General features: G+C 45.3%; 1 protein-coding gene across 2 annotated transcripts in view; it reads left to right on the top strand.

Annotated features, from left to right (window-relative positions):
* The window catches only part of epha2b (eph receptor A2 b), a 29,287-nt gene that overhangs the window by 9,799 nt on the left and 2,410 nt on the right, over positions 1 to 17,078 (top strand). Inside the window, exons 4-16 of one of the 2 annotated variants that reach the window (XM_037772966.1) lie at positions 7,835 to 7,990; positions 8,581 to 8,940; positions 10,078 to 10,208; positions 10,323 to 10,494; positions 10,590 to 10,689; positions 11,336 to 11,391; positions 12,138 to 12,263; positions 12,955 to 13,140; positions 13,259 to 13,320; positions 13,741 to 13,950; positions 14,088 to 14,237; positions 14,350 to 14,543; positions 16,042 to 16,197. In XM_037772966.1, coding sequence (XP_037628894.1) covers positions 7,835 to 7,990; positions 8,581 to 8,940; positions 10,078 to 10,208; positions 10,323 to 10,494; positions 10,590 to 10,689; positions 11,336 to 11,391; positions 12,138 to 12,263; positions 12,955 to 13,140; positions 13,259 to 13,320; positions 13,741 to 13,950; positions 14,088 to 14,237; positions 14,350 to 14,543; positions 16,042 to 16,197 — 2,059 coding nt within the window. Of the gene's footprint in view, positions 1 to 7,834; positions 7,991 to 8,580; positions 8,941 to 10,077; positions 10,209 to 10,322; positions 10,495 to 10,589; positions 10,690 to 11,335; positions 11,392 to 12,137; positions 12,264 to 12,954; positions 13,153 to 13,258; positions 13,321 to 13,740; positions 13,951 to 14,087; positions 14,238 to 14,349; positions 14,544 to 16,041; positions 16,198 to 17,078 lie in introns of both variants that reach the window. The other variant, XM_037772965.1, reaches the window with a different exon arrangement.

The following is a 17,078-nucleotide window of genomic DNA, read 5'->3' as shown; positions in this document are numbered from 1 at the left end:
AACTTTTTAAAAAATATAGAGAGAGCGTTGGCCTATACCTCAGCATTTCATTAATTTCTGTGAAAACTAAATAAAATTGTTCTTTAAGTTTGGATTATTATTTAAGATATAAAATTAAGAAGAATCTCTCAGGATAAGGGCACGATGAAGACCTGATCACCTTCCCTCTCCGCTAAACAGCCTCCTCCTGCATTAGAAAAGTATGTAGTTAAAACAACCTAAGAGCTAACAGAACAATTGCCAAGCGTAAGGGAGAAGAAAACACTGAATTTGTCTAAAAATAAGCCTATTAAGTGTGTCTGATTGTTAAAATGAACAAGAAATACACAATACAGACAGATAATTGTAATAAAAGCTCCTAAAAATAAAAGAAAAACTCATTTCTGATGCAGGAAATAATTAGCCACTGGCATATAGCAAGACTGGCAGATATTAATACGATGACGGACACTTTGAGGCCAGACATTTTTGGTCTTATAGCACAACATTAGTTTAAAGCTTTATTACTCGATTTATTTATTTATCGTTGGCTACTCGACAACACAACATCCAACATATTAAGTTGACATGGCGAACTTGTTAGCAAACAGTAATGTTAGCTCATTTACACACGGACGCAAGGCAACATATGTATTAATTTAGAGTTTTGTTTCTGGTGTCATGATGAACGTAAGTCCGATATTCACTCTTGGTTTGGCCTCTACCAAAAATATCTGGATCTCTAGATTGTTAGATGTTCAAATTTGTTCAGATTTCCGCTAACGGTGTTGATGAGAGTATAGTTTGCAAAGTGGAAACCCAAAACAATGCATGAAAAGAGGAGGAAAAAAAGCTTCGTAGAGCTGAGGGGAACGGTTAATATTTTGTGGGTTCATGTTTTCAAGCTACACCTTTCACATTACACATTAGAGCTATTACAAATATTAATTTTGATTAGTGCGTCTTTAACTTGGTGTTAGTTTCTTCAAATATCAATAACCACCAATTAAATATTTTTAAATTGAATCTCCTAATGTAGCTTGTTAATGTCTGTCATTAGTCAAATAACTGAGCCTCAGCAGTTGTTGGCTTTTCAAATGTGTGTGTTGGTTGCGGTGAGGAAGTCGGGACATATTTCCTCTCGGTGACATTCCTGAGCCTGGGGGCTGAGTGTGAATGTGTGTGTGTGTATGTGTGTGTAAGTGTGTATGTTGTGATGGGGGAGTCCAGAGCAATGTGGAGCACATTGTATTGTACTGCTGGTGTGTGAGGTCAGCACTTTCCTTCCCCCACGTCAGTCAGTTATTCCCCACCACCCAGCCAGCACCACACACACCAGCCAGCCACCCTTCACCGCTAACAGGACGAGCTCGCAGCGGAAACCGGAGGTCACCTAATCCCTCGGTGACTCCCCGACCCGTTGGCTCAGGGCTTTCCATTGTCGCTCCGCGCTGAGCGACCTCGCTCAGCCACTTTCCATTTTGTTGGCCTGCCTGATAAGTCATTCTGTTTATTGGTGCATTTGGTTCCATTTTGGCCCCTTCCCCTCTAACCAGGAAGCAGACGGTTGTCGGCATCCAGTGTGTGACCTGTTGGCTCGGCGACGTGGTGTAGTAAAATAGTGTTGTGTTTGCCACCTGACTGTCTGGATTTGACCAGCAACATGGCCAGCTGAGGCCTCTGGAAAATGTCTGTAACTTTAGCTGGGTTTTCCACCAAAAGTTCCTGGGACTTTTAGTCAATCGATTCATTTATTTAATCGCAAATTAATCACACATTTTTTTAATCTGTTCAAAATGTACCTTAAAGGGAGATTTGTCAAGTATTTAATGCTCTTATCAACATGGGAGTAGGCAAATATGCTTGCATTATGCAAACGTATGTATATATTTATTATAGGAAATCAATTAACAACACAAAACAATTACAAATATTGTCCAGAAACCCTCACAGGTACTGCATCTAGCATAAAAATATATGCTCAAATCATGACATGGCAAACTCAAGCCCAACAGACAACAACAGTTGTCAGTGTGTCAGTGTGCTGACTTGACTATGACTTGCCCCAAACTGCATGTGATTATCATAAAGTGGGCATGTCTGGTAAGGTGAGACTCGTGGGTACCCATAGAACCCATTTTCATTCACATATCTTGAGGTCAGAGGTCAAGGGACCCCTTTGAAAATGGCCATGCCAGTTTCTCCTCACAAAAATTTAGTGTATGTTTGGAGCGTTATTTAACCTCCTTTTCGACAAGCTAGTATGACATGGTTGGTACCAATGGATTCATTAGGTTTTTCTAGTTTCATATGACGCCAGTATCTTCACTAGACTCAGCCCGCTACAACCTAAACATTGCGTTAACTTTGACAGCCCTATGTCAAACAAAGAAATGTTCTCCCATCATCCTAAAATGGTCCTAAATCGTTACTACAGTACTTCCTTGTTTTATGAATGAAGCAGTACAGTTGAAGCAGCAGTGCTGTGTGTGTTTCACCAATCAGCGACGGTCGTCCCTGCAAACTCCACCTCGAAATTAGAAAGTATTACCCCTCAACCGTGGGCCTTTTTGGGGGTAAAAATGTCCCGTAAAATGTCCCCGGAACTTAATTCATACCCTGGTCCCTGCTGTCAAAACGCAATGAGTTTCTCAAAAGGTTCCTAGTTCCTGCGGTGGAAACAAAGCTACTCATGTCAGCCAGGATTGGTGTCTTTACTTTAGACCATGTTGAGTATGTGCTGTGCCTCCTTGACTCCACTTTTCACTCCCCGTATCCCTCCTCCTGTGAGTGGACAGAGGGAGTGAGAGGAGAAAGGGGATCAGAGAATTTATTGTGTTTGTTAACAACCCCAGATGAAAGCCAGAGTGCAATTGTAAAACAGATGTAATGCCCTTACAGCTGCTCCATCGGTCAACTAATCCTTTTGACTAATGTCCCCCCACCACCACCCCCACCCCTCCTCCCACACACACTTCCATCAGCTCCTGCACCTATACTGCTCCCTCCTCCTCCTCCTCTTCTACCTCAGTGACCTCTGGCTCATGTTACCGGCTCACCTCCCCCCATCAGAGACCCCCATTGTTCCACCATAGCCCGACTCCCCCAAAATGCTAATGACATGTTGTCACCCTGCATACAAACAAAATGACATGACATATTGCAATTACGGGTCGGAGCAACTCGGGTTTGGAAATAGGAGGGTGGGGGAGGAGAAGTGAAGTAGATGAGGAGACAGACAAAGATATATTTGGGGAGCTGCCCTGATAAAGATCTAGACATTGTATTTAGTTCTTATGGATTTGTTTTTCCACGTTGTTTTTTTGTTCCCTGGCCGTACTTCTGAATTTAACCTCCCTCCTCAAGAGGCGAGCCGCCGGCTGCTGCTGCACCTCCTCCTCACTGCGAACATGTGTTTGTTTTACTTGGCCACTGACTCCCTGTAAGCCATGCACAGTTTAACTCACAACTACCCCGAGGCAGACATGACCTTTCCGCCTTTTAAAAGCCCAGCGCCGGACTCGATTGTGGGGGGGCCCCCCTACCACTTACTGCTCCAGTCCTGAGGGCGATTTCTGCCGTCGAGCCACCATGTTACCCATTCATCCATCTATCCAACCGTGCATCCATCACTGTCGCCATCTCATCCATCTTAACTTCTGCCCACAAACCGGGGAGGGGGGACCCTTGAGGGGCTCCCACTCCAGACTCGGGCTCCCAGAACGTAACAGGCCCCTGCACTCGCTCTCCATAAACAAACACAGAGCCACTCAAGGCGCACGGGGCCTCTCAAATGACAAACAGTTCCTCGCTCTGTGGCAATAGGGAGGGAAAAAGTGGCCGGTCAGATGTTTCAAGTCAGAAGAGGCTGAGAGACTTTTGTTTATAAGAGGGAAAGCGTTCATCCCAGGAGCCCCCCGTTAGCTTTAGTGCCCGCGTTCATGTCGGGTCAACACATTTTGGCTTCCTTTTCGGTTATTATTCTGTCTCAGGACTTTGGTTCTTCATTTGGTCACGCTTCCCTGTGTTTCCATGCTTTGATTGGCTGCTTTAGGAAGGAAGGCTGCATCAGCCTCTCACTTCCTGCTTCCTGTTGTGTCCAGCAACAATTCAACCACCCCCCCTCCTTCCTCCGCCATCTCCACGGAACCAAGAAGTTTCCTCTCACCGGCTCTTTTGTCGAGGAATCCTCTTGTTAAATACCTCAGCAGAGCGTCATTTACTGTCTCTGTGACTCATATATATTCGAGAAAAACTCGGTCACCTTCGTAACGGAGAACTGGGCGGAAACTAGAGCTGCAATGAAGCTGCTCCGCTACAGGCCTCCTGTTGGGTGGTGTGCACTGGAATGCATCCTGATTATAGAGGCGGCTTGCAGTGTAAGGCCATCTTCTCCACAGACCTGACCACGATGCATTGCAGCCTGTACTGTAGCGCCAAAAAGAGGCTAGTCCGCCTCTATTCAGTTGCCATGTGGCATTTCGGCTATTCCCATCTGCAATGCTTGTGTGTGTGTTTTTTCTTTCAGCACTTGAATGGCATGGCATTCTCCTGGCCTGCTGGTCAGTGGTGAATAGCAATGTTAATGGGTTAGCTGGGAGCCTTTTTAGTGAGGACTGGGAGGAGAGAAAGGAGGGGAGGAAGGAATTTGGGGATTACGAGGAGGAGAGGTAGGGGTATAAATCGGGGTTTGAGGCAGCAGCTGTTCCTCCTTCTCAATGGAGGAGTTTGCCCCGGCCTGTCTCTTTTCTCTCTGCCCTCTGTTCTCCAGTCCTCAGCAGGATACAGTATTCCTCTCTTTCTTTCTTGAACCTTCTGTTCCTTCACCTCTCTCCTGCCTCGCCCAACCACGGCCTGGTTCGCGTTAATGAGTAGCAGTGGCTGTTAGTGAAACAGCTGGCCTAGATGCTGTCTTGAGAGGAGGATTGAGTAACATGAGAGACTATTGGACAAACTTACAAATGTGGTTCTCTCAACCATTGTTGTCATGCTCTTAAGTTAAAGGATAACTTTGGTATTTTGTCAAGCTGGACCCTATTTTCACATGTTTTTGTGTCTATTTGAGCAATGAGGACAACACTCTTTGAAACTGCAGTATTGAGGGAGAACGCTGCAGCTGCCAGCCGCAACAGGCTAAACAGGCTGTAATGTAATCATTTGGGGCAACCTGGCGCCATCATTTACATCCACTAAAAGTGCTTGTTTTTGACACTGACGGGCTCAGATTGTTATTATAAGTGTCTGACAACATTATGGAAAGTACCCTACAGAGAAATTAAATGTTTTTATACCTTTCTCTTGATCTGGTGTGTTTGTTATTAGTGTGTCTCGCTCAGAGAAGTCTGAAATCTTGCGTCGCATCCACATTGTGGAAATCATCTAAATATTCAGCCATGACATTGAAAATCTTTTAGATATCACTAAGCTACGCTTTCTGTACTCCAACACAACAAACTCTGCTAACACCGGTGACCTGTGGCACTCCTCATTCCACTCTCTCTCACATTTCCACCATCGTCCAACAACAAGTCACATGACACAATAACAAACAGAATGCGAAAGATAAGAAGAACATATTATTTCTCTGTAGGGTCTTTTCCATAATGTTGTCAGACACTTATAATAACAATCTGAGCCTGTCAGTGGCAAAAACAAGCACTTTTAGTGGACGTGAATGACCGGGTTGCCGTGGTACCAGGTTGCCCCAAATGATTACATTACAGCTCATTTAGTGTCTGGCGGCTGCAGCGTTCTCCCTCAATACTGGAGCAATTTCAACAAGACTCGGTCAAAACTGAGTATATGGCTGGACCATGTATGGTCAGTCTGTGAATTTGTGGCTAAATTGTTACACAAATAGTCAGTGGTCAATGTCTATAATGTTAAATCCAGTGGTGCATGTCCACCAGATCCGGCAAGGACACTAGGAGACGCGCTGCTCCACTCAACTGGTCATTCAAGTGGTGACGTGGAATGCATTTTAATGGTTCCTGGTTTTCTGCTTACCCTTTTTAAACAGGAAACAAACTTTCTGTTATGCCGTCTAAACAATCCACCAAAATCTACTTCTGGAAACATTTTAAGCAAGAAACAGACTATGCCACTGCTGAATCTCGTTTCATTTTAGAACTAGATCACCTAGTTTCACAGCTCGGTTCAAGTTTCGTGAACCGGACGTGTCGCGCTGGACGGGCTCATTTGCATAAAGGACTGTTCCTCGCCTTTTCATTCAAAACAGGGTCCACGTTGAAAAATACCATAGTTATCCTTTAATACACACCTCTAAACAGCTGCTCTGCCGCAACTCGGTGAACCGCAATGATAGAAAAAGCTGAATGGCGTCGAAGAGAAACTCTTGGTCAGTCGAGTAAATCCCCTCGGTATGACTTAAACTGAGCGGGAGCCGTCTTGCGTGTGGTCACTCGTGGCTTCCAAATGAATTTCATTCAAGTGAACCGCAGTGAAAGGCAGCCACAGACCGAGACAGTATCTCTGAGTGAATCTGATATCGTCTTTGTCCTTGGTTCTGCTTTTCAATTTGCCTCTGTTGGAATCTGACATCTAAAACTGTGTATGTTTGCCTCGGTCACTGGCATGAACCTCAGCCTCTCACATATGCTTCATTTCATGTCCTCTTTCTACCTTCATCTGATCCCTCTCCTGCAATATTCTTCATAATTTCTTTCTTTTCTCTTTTGCATCTTTCTAGCTGTCCTTTGGCCTACATCTTGGCTCTCATTTGCATTGTCAACATCTCATGACATCTGTCATGAGCTATTTAAACGCTGCAGCCAAACAACTCGGACAGAAGGAAGGAAATGTGTGTGTGTGTGTGTGTGTGTGTGTGTGGCTGCATTGACTTGCCAGAAGGACATGAACAGGTGACAGGCAGCGGACATAATCCCTCTTCTGATGTCAGATTTACCCATGTGTCCACGGGTGTGCTTTGCATACATGTATGTGTATTTTGTGCATACATATGGGTGTGGGTGCATGTGTGCAGTGCATACATGAGTGAGTGTGTGTGTGTGTGTGGATGAATGTGTGATGGTGCGAGGACATGAGCAGCAGCCGGTGGAATGCTCTCGCAGAGTCAAAGGGGGGCCCCGTCTCATTTTCACTCTCCTTTATGGCGCCCTCTCTCCAAAATTTCACACCGTATTAAGTTCATATTTCACCACCGCTACGCACAGCCGGACGCTCTACCTGCAGTTCTTTACTCCGAGCTGGATGTGTGAAATTAGATGTCATCTTATCTCTGCGATACAGTTTCAAAAAAGTCTGCATGTGGGTGTCTGAAAGAAAAAAAATATATAATGGACTGCTGAGTGCAAACGGATGCTCTGCTTTAGGGTGCTTCACTTCTGTTTCTTGGCACTTTACCTGATTTCTGTTGGTGTTATTTCACAGCATTGACAACTGACTTGCTGTCGTGGAATGTGGGATGACTGGTTGTGTTTGTTGTGTGAGAGAGACGGTAAAGAAAGCAGCACCAGAGGGGGGTTGGTGGTTTAAACAGTAAAGAGAAGGAGTGCCGGCGAGGCAGGGAGTCTGCGTTTTTGTTTCAGGGTTGGGTTCATGTGAATGGACAGTGTTTTAATGAGTACAGTGCAGAGCTTTGCCTCTATTTTCCTTCCCATATCTCCGTCACTTGTCCAAATCTGACCTTGACATAATTACATGTCCACTCAACCTGGTTGTTGTGCACGTGAGGTGAAGAGTTCAAAGCATTACTGAAGAGGCTTGAATGATCTGGAGGAACTGGCTGGAATGTGTTGTGTTGTATAGGATGTTGCCTGAAGTCACTATTGTCCTCGTTCACCTGCTCATGCAAGCGTGTTTGTGTGTTTTGCAGAATGTCAGCCTGGCTTCTTTAAAGCTGCAGCCTCCGGATACAAGTGTGAGACGTGTCCTGCTAACACCCAGAAGCTGGACTCGGGGGCTTTGCTTTGTCCCTGCATGGATGGCTTCTACCGGGCCCCGACTGACCCCCCTGCTGGACCCTGCTCAGGTAACGAGTCCCCTTGACCTCGAATGAGAACCTTGCAATAAGAACCTTTTTTAGAGTTTGCAACATAAATTACAAATAATACTACACAAATAAACCATTCTGATGTTTTTTTCCAAGCTTGAGAATCAAAGGTAGACAACTTAAAAGCATTAAAATTAAATATTAGGGCTGTCAAAGTTAACGCATTAATGCAAATTCGTATTAACACCACTAACTTCTTTAACGCATTAATGCAACTTGTGATTTTTAGGTTATAGTGGGCTCAATTTTAGCTGAGCTAGAATGAAGATATTGGCATCATATGAAACTAGAAAACCTAAGGAATCCATGTATACCATGGATATTTTAAATGTGCAGAAATTAAATATGTTCTTGTCGCACTTTCTCTGCACACATTAATAGCTATGTGGTTCGAATAAAAAATCCTGAATCCTGTCCTGAATTTTAAGACATCTTTTAAAATTCAGTATGAATTAATTTTAATATAATATTCAAATATTACAGTCATGTCAGAAAGAAATCCCCCACATTTTGCTTCCTGTATTCTTCTTCCCTGCTTCTATTTAACATCTCATATCTGTGTTCATCAGGCCTCCCCTCTGCCCCACGAGACCTCGTGTCCACCACCACCCAGCTCTCCGCAGGAAAACTCCTCCTCTCCTGGAGCCCGCCTGCGGACACCGGAGGTCGAACCGACATCACCTACAGCGTCGAATGCCAGCGCTGCGAGGGCAATGTCTGCCAGCTCTGCGGAGAGAAAATCCGCTACGAGCCGGCCAGCACGGGCCTGACCCACACCAAGGTGTCAGTGAGCGAGTTGGACGCTCACCTCAACTACACCTTCACCGTGGAGGCACATAGCGGCGTCTCGGTGTTCGCTAGTCAGGCAACGCCGCGGGCTCATAAACCGCCATCCACCAGTGCTCTGACTACTTCGCTGCACTACACAGGTGAGTGCTGCTGATATGAAGCAGTGGAGTGATGCTATCTGAGCTGCTGTAATGACAGATGATATCTGTGAGGAGGTGTCGGCCCTGCAAGTCGAATCGTGCTGCAGGAGAGAGATGAAATGAAGTTCCATTCAGGTTAAGATCTGTTTGAAAATTATTCTCCTCAAGCCATGATATTCCCACAGCAGTCAGACCACAGCCAAACTTCGTCGGCTCCTCCATTCCAGCTCTCTCTCTCTCCAATGCCGGATCGATCTCAGGCTTCCTCTCTTCTATCCATGAAGGCCAAGAATCGCGGTCGCCATAGCTGCAGGAGTTGGCTATGCCGCTCCTTTGACCACTAGTCACAGCCATGGTTACACACACCCAAGGGGGTAGCCCTGTTGTAATGGAGACGTAAATCCCTGCCATGCTGGGCTGACGCATCGAGTCCTGTATGGAAAAACCCTACAAGACACGGGAACTTGGCTTGGGTCTTGAGGAGTTGTAGCATTTATGCACCGACAGCCTAAAATGTACACACACTGAGTTATTCCTTAAAGGAGTTTGCTACTTGTATAACAAATTTTAGTTGAAAAATAGCACCTTAAAAATACATAACTCCCCGATGCTTTGGCCTGGCGGGGAGTCATCTCAGGCGGAAACCCTGCTGCCTCTTCACGCTCTGTTCCCAGCAGTCCACCATGGTAGACACTCACTGCGCCCTCCTCCTCGCATCGGCCGTCTCCACATCTAAAATCCAAACTACTGGTAGTTAACTTATGGTCGGGAGCAGGGCCTCACCTCCACCTCACCTTGTTGAGTCAAGCCTATTTATACCTGATCATTCCGCCCTGTTTGTCTCAGTTTTCTCAACCCACCCTCCCTTTCCCTCCCCGTCATCCATTTACCTCCGACCCCATCCCTCCCTCTGCTCATCTCTCTTTGTATTCATCCACCCTCTCTTCCCTCCTTTCATCCCCTCTTATTCAACCCTGTGTCTACATCTCTCCTTGACTTCTTCTTCCCCCATGTTCATCCCCCTTCTCACATCCAGTCCAGATTATCAGAAGGGAGTTTAGTCGTATTTTGTGTATTTTTCACATTTGGTTTTCACATCCCAAAGATGCTAAAGTATTCTCCACCCTCTGTCCTCAGACCCGCCCAAGATTACCATGATGCGAATGGTTGAGAGGACCACGACCAGCTTGTCCCTCTCCTGGGACGTCTCCCCTCGACCGCGGGTCCAACCCCGGCCCATCCGATGTGAACTTACCTACCGCAAGAAGGTGCGTCTTTTTTGTTTATTCCGCTGATATGTATTGATGTTAAAGATTATTCTACATTTTACCACTGTACAAGTTGCATTTACATTTACTGAATTTCTCCCTGATCCTCCTCAGGATGATAACCTGGACGTGACAACCTACATCGTGCTCATTCTGGAGAAGAACTCGGTGCAGATCAACGACCTGACCCCGGGCACGGCCTACCTGTTCAGGGTTCAGGCCCTCAGCAGCGACGGCAGCCCTGGAGGCTCCAGCATGGAGGAACAATTTGAGACCTCGCCTGAAGGTACAGAAGAGAACCACCATGGAGAAAATGTTTCACAAGCTTTGTTCAAGAATGAGATCTCTCTCATGTGTTTTCTTTAACTGTCTTTTTTCCAGGACCCCTCACTCCAAACAACACGGCGGTCATCTTCGGCGCAGCAATCGGAGGAACGGCCATGTTGTTCATCGTGTTCGTGGTCCTGTGCCTCCGCAGACGGTCAGTAACCGCCCCCCTTAATCAGTCCGAATGGACCCTCCTTCAGCGGCTTCCTCTCTCATTCTCCTTCCTTTCCTTTGTGGGGCCTCCACATGGCCTTTGCATTCACTCTCTCCTCACCTCTCTCTTTCTCTCCTCCTTTAGCCAACTTTCTCTTTCTCTTTATCTGGATCTGTGTCCCAGCTCTCACTGGGGAAGAATTTGATGTGCCTTGTCATTGCTCAATGGTTATATTCCAGTGAGTGTTGGGGCCTTTCAAAGGAAATTGGTCCGGGGTGGTTTATTGTTGCTGATAAGAGGCTCTTGGTTCTTTCTGCAGCAGACCGCAGGCTCTTTGTGAAGGTGACCTCGGCCTGTACTGTAGCAGACTGTAGCCCGTCTGTCCACCTCCCTCCCGCCTGCTTGTCTGTCTTTCAGTCTTTAAAATCGGCTTGGCAAACACAGCCTACCGTCAGCCTTTATCAAAGGGCCGCCTCTGTGTGAATGGACGCATTGCAGCAGTGTCGGGATCCTTTTTGAAAGCCTCAGAACGTCTTGAAAAACTAGTTACAAAGGTTGCTATGTGCTATAGATATGAAAGCAGGCATAAAGACAAATGTTCTTTTAAAGTGGGATATTAATTTGCCGATTTTATCTTTTTATTCAGGAGAAGAAACTCTCACTCCAGGCAAGGACCAGAGGACACCTACTTCTCCAGCTCAGGTAGACATAAGAAAATCTCTCTCATCTTTTAATCTCACGTTATTTTATTTTAGGGCTGTCAAAGTTAACTTGATAATAACGCATAAATGCAAATTTATTTTAACTCCATTAATTTCTTTAACACATTAACGCAACCTGCGATTTTTAGGTTGTAGCGGGCTCATATTAGCTTGTCGTGAAGGAGGTTAAATAACGCTCCAAACGCTAAATTTTGGTGAGGAAAACTGTGATGGCCATTTTCAAAGGGGTCTCTTGACCTCTGACCTCAAGATATGTGAATGAAAATGAGTACCCACCAGTCTCCTCTTTACAGACATGCCCACTTTATGATAATCACATGCCTTTTGGGCAAGTCATAGTCAAGTCAGCACACTGACACACTGACAGCTGTTGTTGCCTGTTGGGCTTCAATTTGCCATGTTATGATTTGAGCATATTTTTTATGCTAAATGCAGTACCTGTGAGGGTTTCTGGACAATATTTGTTATTGTTTTGTGTTGTTAATTGATTTCCAATAATAAATATATATACACATTAGCATAAAGCAGCATATTTGTCCACTCCCATGTTGATAAGAGTATTAAATACTTGACAAATCTCCCTTTAAGGTACATTTTGGACAGAGAAAAAGTGCGTGATTAATTTGCGATTAGTCCCGATTAAATATTTCAATCGATTGACAGCCCTATTCTATTTATTTAATTAATTTATTAAGATACAACAATTTCTTGTTTTTCTTCTCACAGAGCAACTGAAGCCTCTGAAGACCTACGTGGATCCACACACATACGAGGACCCCAACATAGCCGTCTTGAAGTTTGCCACTGAAATCCACCCCAGCCACATAACCAAACAGAAAGTCATTGGAGCCGGTGAGTGACAGACAATGCTGAGACAATCTGCTGTGGGGCTCAACTCGGAGATGTTGAAAGATTTTTCCAATCCCCAAAATCCCTGTTTATATTGCGCATTTTCCACAGCTTAGCAGGCTGACTGACAGTGGTTACTTTAGTGAGATTAACATCGATCTTGCTGAGTTCTCACACAACAAGTTGAGACACTTTGTTGTGAGGCAACTCTTGGCTGTGAGACTTATGTGTTTTGGCTCACGTTGACATGAACAATTACACAAAGAAAGTGTTGCAGGAACAGTATCTTGGAAGGATATCAGAGGGCCCTGCCCACATCTTTAATTCGTAATACGTTTATTCAAGTGCGACCACCTTTACCCTTTGAACCAACAGTCCTTCAACAACATACACCCCCTCCCACGTTCCCACGACCGTGGCTCCCCCGTCTCTCTTCATGTGACAGCTGATTCCCATGCTTCCACACCACAGGCCATCCACCAATTACACAACACAGGCTTTCTCTCAACACCCAGCCAGAACACACCTCTGTGAATGCGCCTCAGGCAAAACAGACACAGAGACTTCCTTATTTTCACTCTGAAGCACAGCAAACCCCCGCAGCTAGAAACCCGATGAGAAGTATCAAACACACATTCACCTGATATCCCTTTTTCTAAATCAATCGTTTACTTTGATGTTGTTGTTCCTGCAGGGGAGTTCGGCGAGGTGTACCGTGGCATTCTGAAGGTGCCGGCGAGGAAAGAAGTGGCGGTGGCGATCAAGACACTGAAGCCGGGTTACACGGAGAAGCAGAGGCAGGACTTCCTAAGCGAGGCGTCCATCATGGGCCAGTTCTCCCACCAGAACATCATTCGCTTGGAGGGGGTGGTCACCAAATGTAAGGATTTCTGTGAGTTTTGTTGCTTTTTCTTTTTACTTTTCTCACAATTTTTGTCACCTGTGTTTTCAGGCCAGTTCGGGGACATGACTTGTTCTTTTTTTGTGTGTGTGTGCAGTCAAACACGCCATGATCGTGACCGAATACATGGAGAACGGAGCGCTGGACAGGTACCTTCGGGTAAGTCGATGGAAATATCTCTACTACGACTATTGCCACAGTGATGACAAAGAACGTATATTACCAAGAAGCAAAAGTCAATTGTTCAATCCATTGCAACATCAACCGGACGCCAGTAAAACGTCCGCCTAAAAAGTGGCGTACAAAAGTAAAAAGAACATTATTTCTATTCTATTATAAATTATTTAATTAAAATTGTTAAATAAGCATTTTCAGTCCAAAATGGCTGCAGCGGCTGTTGTAAAAAAAATCACCTGAGTTTCATCTCTTTGCTTCTATAGTCTTTGGTGACGATACACAATATTTGCAAAACATTTGGTCTAACCTCTATTTCTACATTTATTTCTGGGCCCTGATATCTGTTTTCTTTTTGTTTTGGCCACAAAACTAAATTAATCTGTGCTCCTTTTCTCCTACCAGGACCATGATGGCGAGTTTCCCTCCTTCCAGCTGGTGGGCATGATGCGCGGCATCGCTGCGGGCATGAAGTACCTCTCTGACATGAGCTACGTCCACCGCGACCTCGCGGCCCGCAACATCCTCGTCAACAACACGCTGGAGTGTAAAGTGTCGGACTTCGGCCTGTCCAGGGTGCTCGAGGACGATCCTGAGGGGACGTACACCACAAGTGTAAGTAGATGTGGGAATTCCTGTTAGCTTTAGGTCACGTCATTGCAAGGTGCAGCCTGGTGTCAAAGGGCAGCAACGTTGTTTTTTTAGATTCACGAGTCCTTCGTCTCTAACCTGAGGCTTTTCTTCCTGAACAGGGAGGTAAGATCCCCATTCGCTGGACAGCTCCAGAGGCTATAGCATACAGGAAGTTCACCTCAGCTAGCGATGTGTGGAGCTTTGGCATCGTCATGTGGGAGGTCATGGCCTTTGGTGAGAGGCCTTACTGGGACATGAGCAACCATGAGGTAAGTTTACAGCTAGTTTACAGATTTTCTCTGAGGTTTAGCTGTTTAGCAAATTTTTATGTCAAATGATATTTTTAGAGAATTAATTAGTTACCTGAAAATCTTCCTGCAGGTGATGAAGGCCATCAACGAGGCCTTTAGGCTGCCGGCGCCGATGGACTGTCCCTCAGCAGTTTACCAGTTGATGCTGCAATGCTGGCTCCAGGATCGCTCCAAGAGGCCGCGCTTTGGAGACATCGTCAACCTGCTGGACAAGCTGCTGCGGAGCCCCGAGTCCCTGAAGACCATCGCAGATTTTGACCCACGGTAAGACTTATTTACATACCAGACTAAAAGGCTTGAAATGCATATTTTTCCAATGCTGCATCTTCAGTAGCTGAACACTATCAGCAACCAGTTCTTGGAAACATGCCCTGTAACCAAAAGTTTCGCAATGCTTCTTATATAAGTTACATTTCTAGTCTCACCTCTGCCAACTCCTTTTGTACTTTTCCCTTCTGGCTGGTTCTCTATTGATGTGGCAATGGAATCGTATCGTGATGAAATCATATATTGAGATATTGTGATACACAATTACGTTGTCTAAATTGATAATAACAAGCGCAAACTACTCTGTATTTGAGTGCATGCATGTAAACATAGTCAGTGTATTGCTGGACATTTTCATTTTATTATGTAAAAACACAAATAACAACTGTTGTTAACAGAGATAAAGATAAGAAGAAAAGGGATAGAGAGACGGGTGTGGCATGCGGTCTGGAATCAATCCAGGGACGCTGTGGTAATCTTGTATCATCTCTTCCCCCCGGTCGCACGAAGAGCAGTATGACTGGCATGACAATGCACGAGGCATTTAGCGTGCAATAAAGAACGTCTTTCTTGCTTTCGGCGTGTCACGTGTACGGCATGTAGTCTGTACTGACTGCAATGTAAACACATACACGTGAATATGCTACGCTCAGAGCTAGTGACGTGGCATAAAAAGTGAGAAAGACTGCTTATAGACTGATCCAACAAACACAGGACTTTCAACTAGGAGACCGGTGTCTTGTTATGTAAGTTACGTAAGTGACGTTTGTGTTTTCAGTACTTCTGTTACGTTGCTTCCGTACATATTTTCCGTACTTACTTTAAGCCCAACCATGATGTTTTTCCTAAACCTAACTGCGGCCGTTACCATAGTTTTGCTGTGCAGCGTACAAATAGCACGTGAAAAGCCTAAAATGTGTCCTCGTGACACGTGGAATGTCTTTGTAATGCCGCGGTATTTATACGCCTTCCTGTGAGATTTGGTTGCATCAATTCCACACCCGGGTTTTATCTCCCCGGACTTGGACTTGTCTCGACTGTCTTGAGACTCGACCTGGACCTGCTTCAAAACACAGCGGCTCCCCATTTACTTGAAATGCGCTGGGTATTTAGGGTAGTTTGGGGAAGAAAGAGAATAGCTTTAAGATGTTCCACTGAAACCATTAAGAGGACATACTGACACCTTGCCTGCCAGGCTAATGACAGAAACGTGTGTTCACTCTTGGCAGGGAATTACTGAAGCTCTCTTGTGTGTGCGATTGTGTGCATGAATGCATATTTTTCTCTTTTGTGCGGGGAGCATTAAAGCCAGACACGGTGAGAAAGCACTAAAGGCTGCCGTGCTCATATCTTAATCGGCTCTCGCCCTGACTGCTCCAACTGGTTTTTTATCACCAACTGGTTTCCTGTACAGTAATTACAGTCCTCAGTCATCCTTTGTTGTGGGAAAGTCTGTTGATTATTATCATTTAGATCTACTTTTCTTTGCTTGCAGCGTATCCATCCGCCTGCCCAGCACCAGCGGCTCGGACGGGTCCCCTTTCAGGTCGGTGTCCGAGTGGCTGGAGTCCATCAAGATGAGTCAGTACAGCGAGAACTTCACCTGCGCCGGGGTCGTCACCATGGACCACGTCCTGCAGATGAAGAACGAGTAAGTGGGATTTTTACATTTGGTCACGCCACATAATAAGTTTCGATCTACTTATTTTATTTACTTGCTCAGTGTGTTTTGGGCAAAGAAGTGGAACATTTTGTTGTCAAATTGTGGCCAATCAAGATGTTTTTCCTCCCATGATGAAGTCTCTTATGGACTCCCCCACTAGTATTTTATGTATTTGTTTTCCTAAAAATTTTGCTTTTTTAACAGCCAGCGGAATAGTTTGTGCACAATATAATCTCCAACCTCAGTTACAACTTGAGAAAATGTTTTAGATGGAAAAAGTAATGGAGGGAAGGAGAAGGAGTGGGCTCATTTGTGGTAGGCTGGTGCTGGTGGCTTGTGGTCGCTGCAGTCCTTATTCTTCTTTTCCTCCCTCCATTCTTCCCCCTCATCCCTCCCTCCCAGCCCTGAGCAGCACTTTAGCTAGAGCCCCGAAAACCACCGGTTTTGCCTGTTTTAGGGCAAAGGCCTTTTGTGGCCTCTTCGACATTAAAGGAGGGGAGGAAGAGGAGAGCAGCCTAGAGGGGATTAAGGAACTGAAATAGATGGATGAGATTTGAAGCCTTATAGTCCGTACATTTGTACTTCTAGAAAGATTGAAGAGGTGCGCTCAGAGTGGACCCCCTGAACTCATCACGGAGAAGTTTAAGGCAATTGGATCTTCTCAGATGTGTAGGAGCGCTAAGGGGGTAATTTAATGAAATGGACTCAACCTTTTTTAAAAAAAAGAGGCTTAGTGAAGCACATAATATGAGGTTGTTTTGGGGCAATAATGAGGGCCAGAGCTTTTCCTAACCGCATGACCAGCCAATAGACCCCCTCTTTCCTCTGCTTTGGTACCTCAGTTGCTCATGATTCGGGAAGATGTGCAG

This window comes from Sebastes umbrosus, chromosome 6, assembly GCF_015220745.1.
Source record: "Sebastes umbrosus isolate fSebUmb1 chromosome 6, fSebUmb1.pri, whole genome shotgun sequence".
In the NCBI taxonomy this organism is placed as follows: Eukaryota; Metazoa; Chordata; class Actinopteri; order Perciformes; family Sebastidae; genus Sebastes; species Sebastes umbrosus.
Note: the sequence above shows the minus strand (reverse complement) of the source record. Positions and strands in the feature narration are given on the sequence as shown.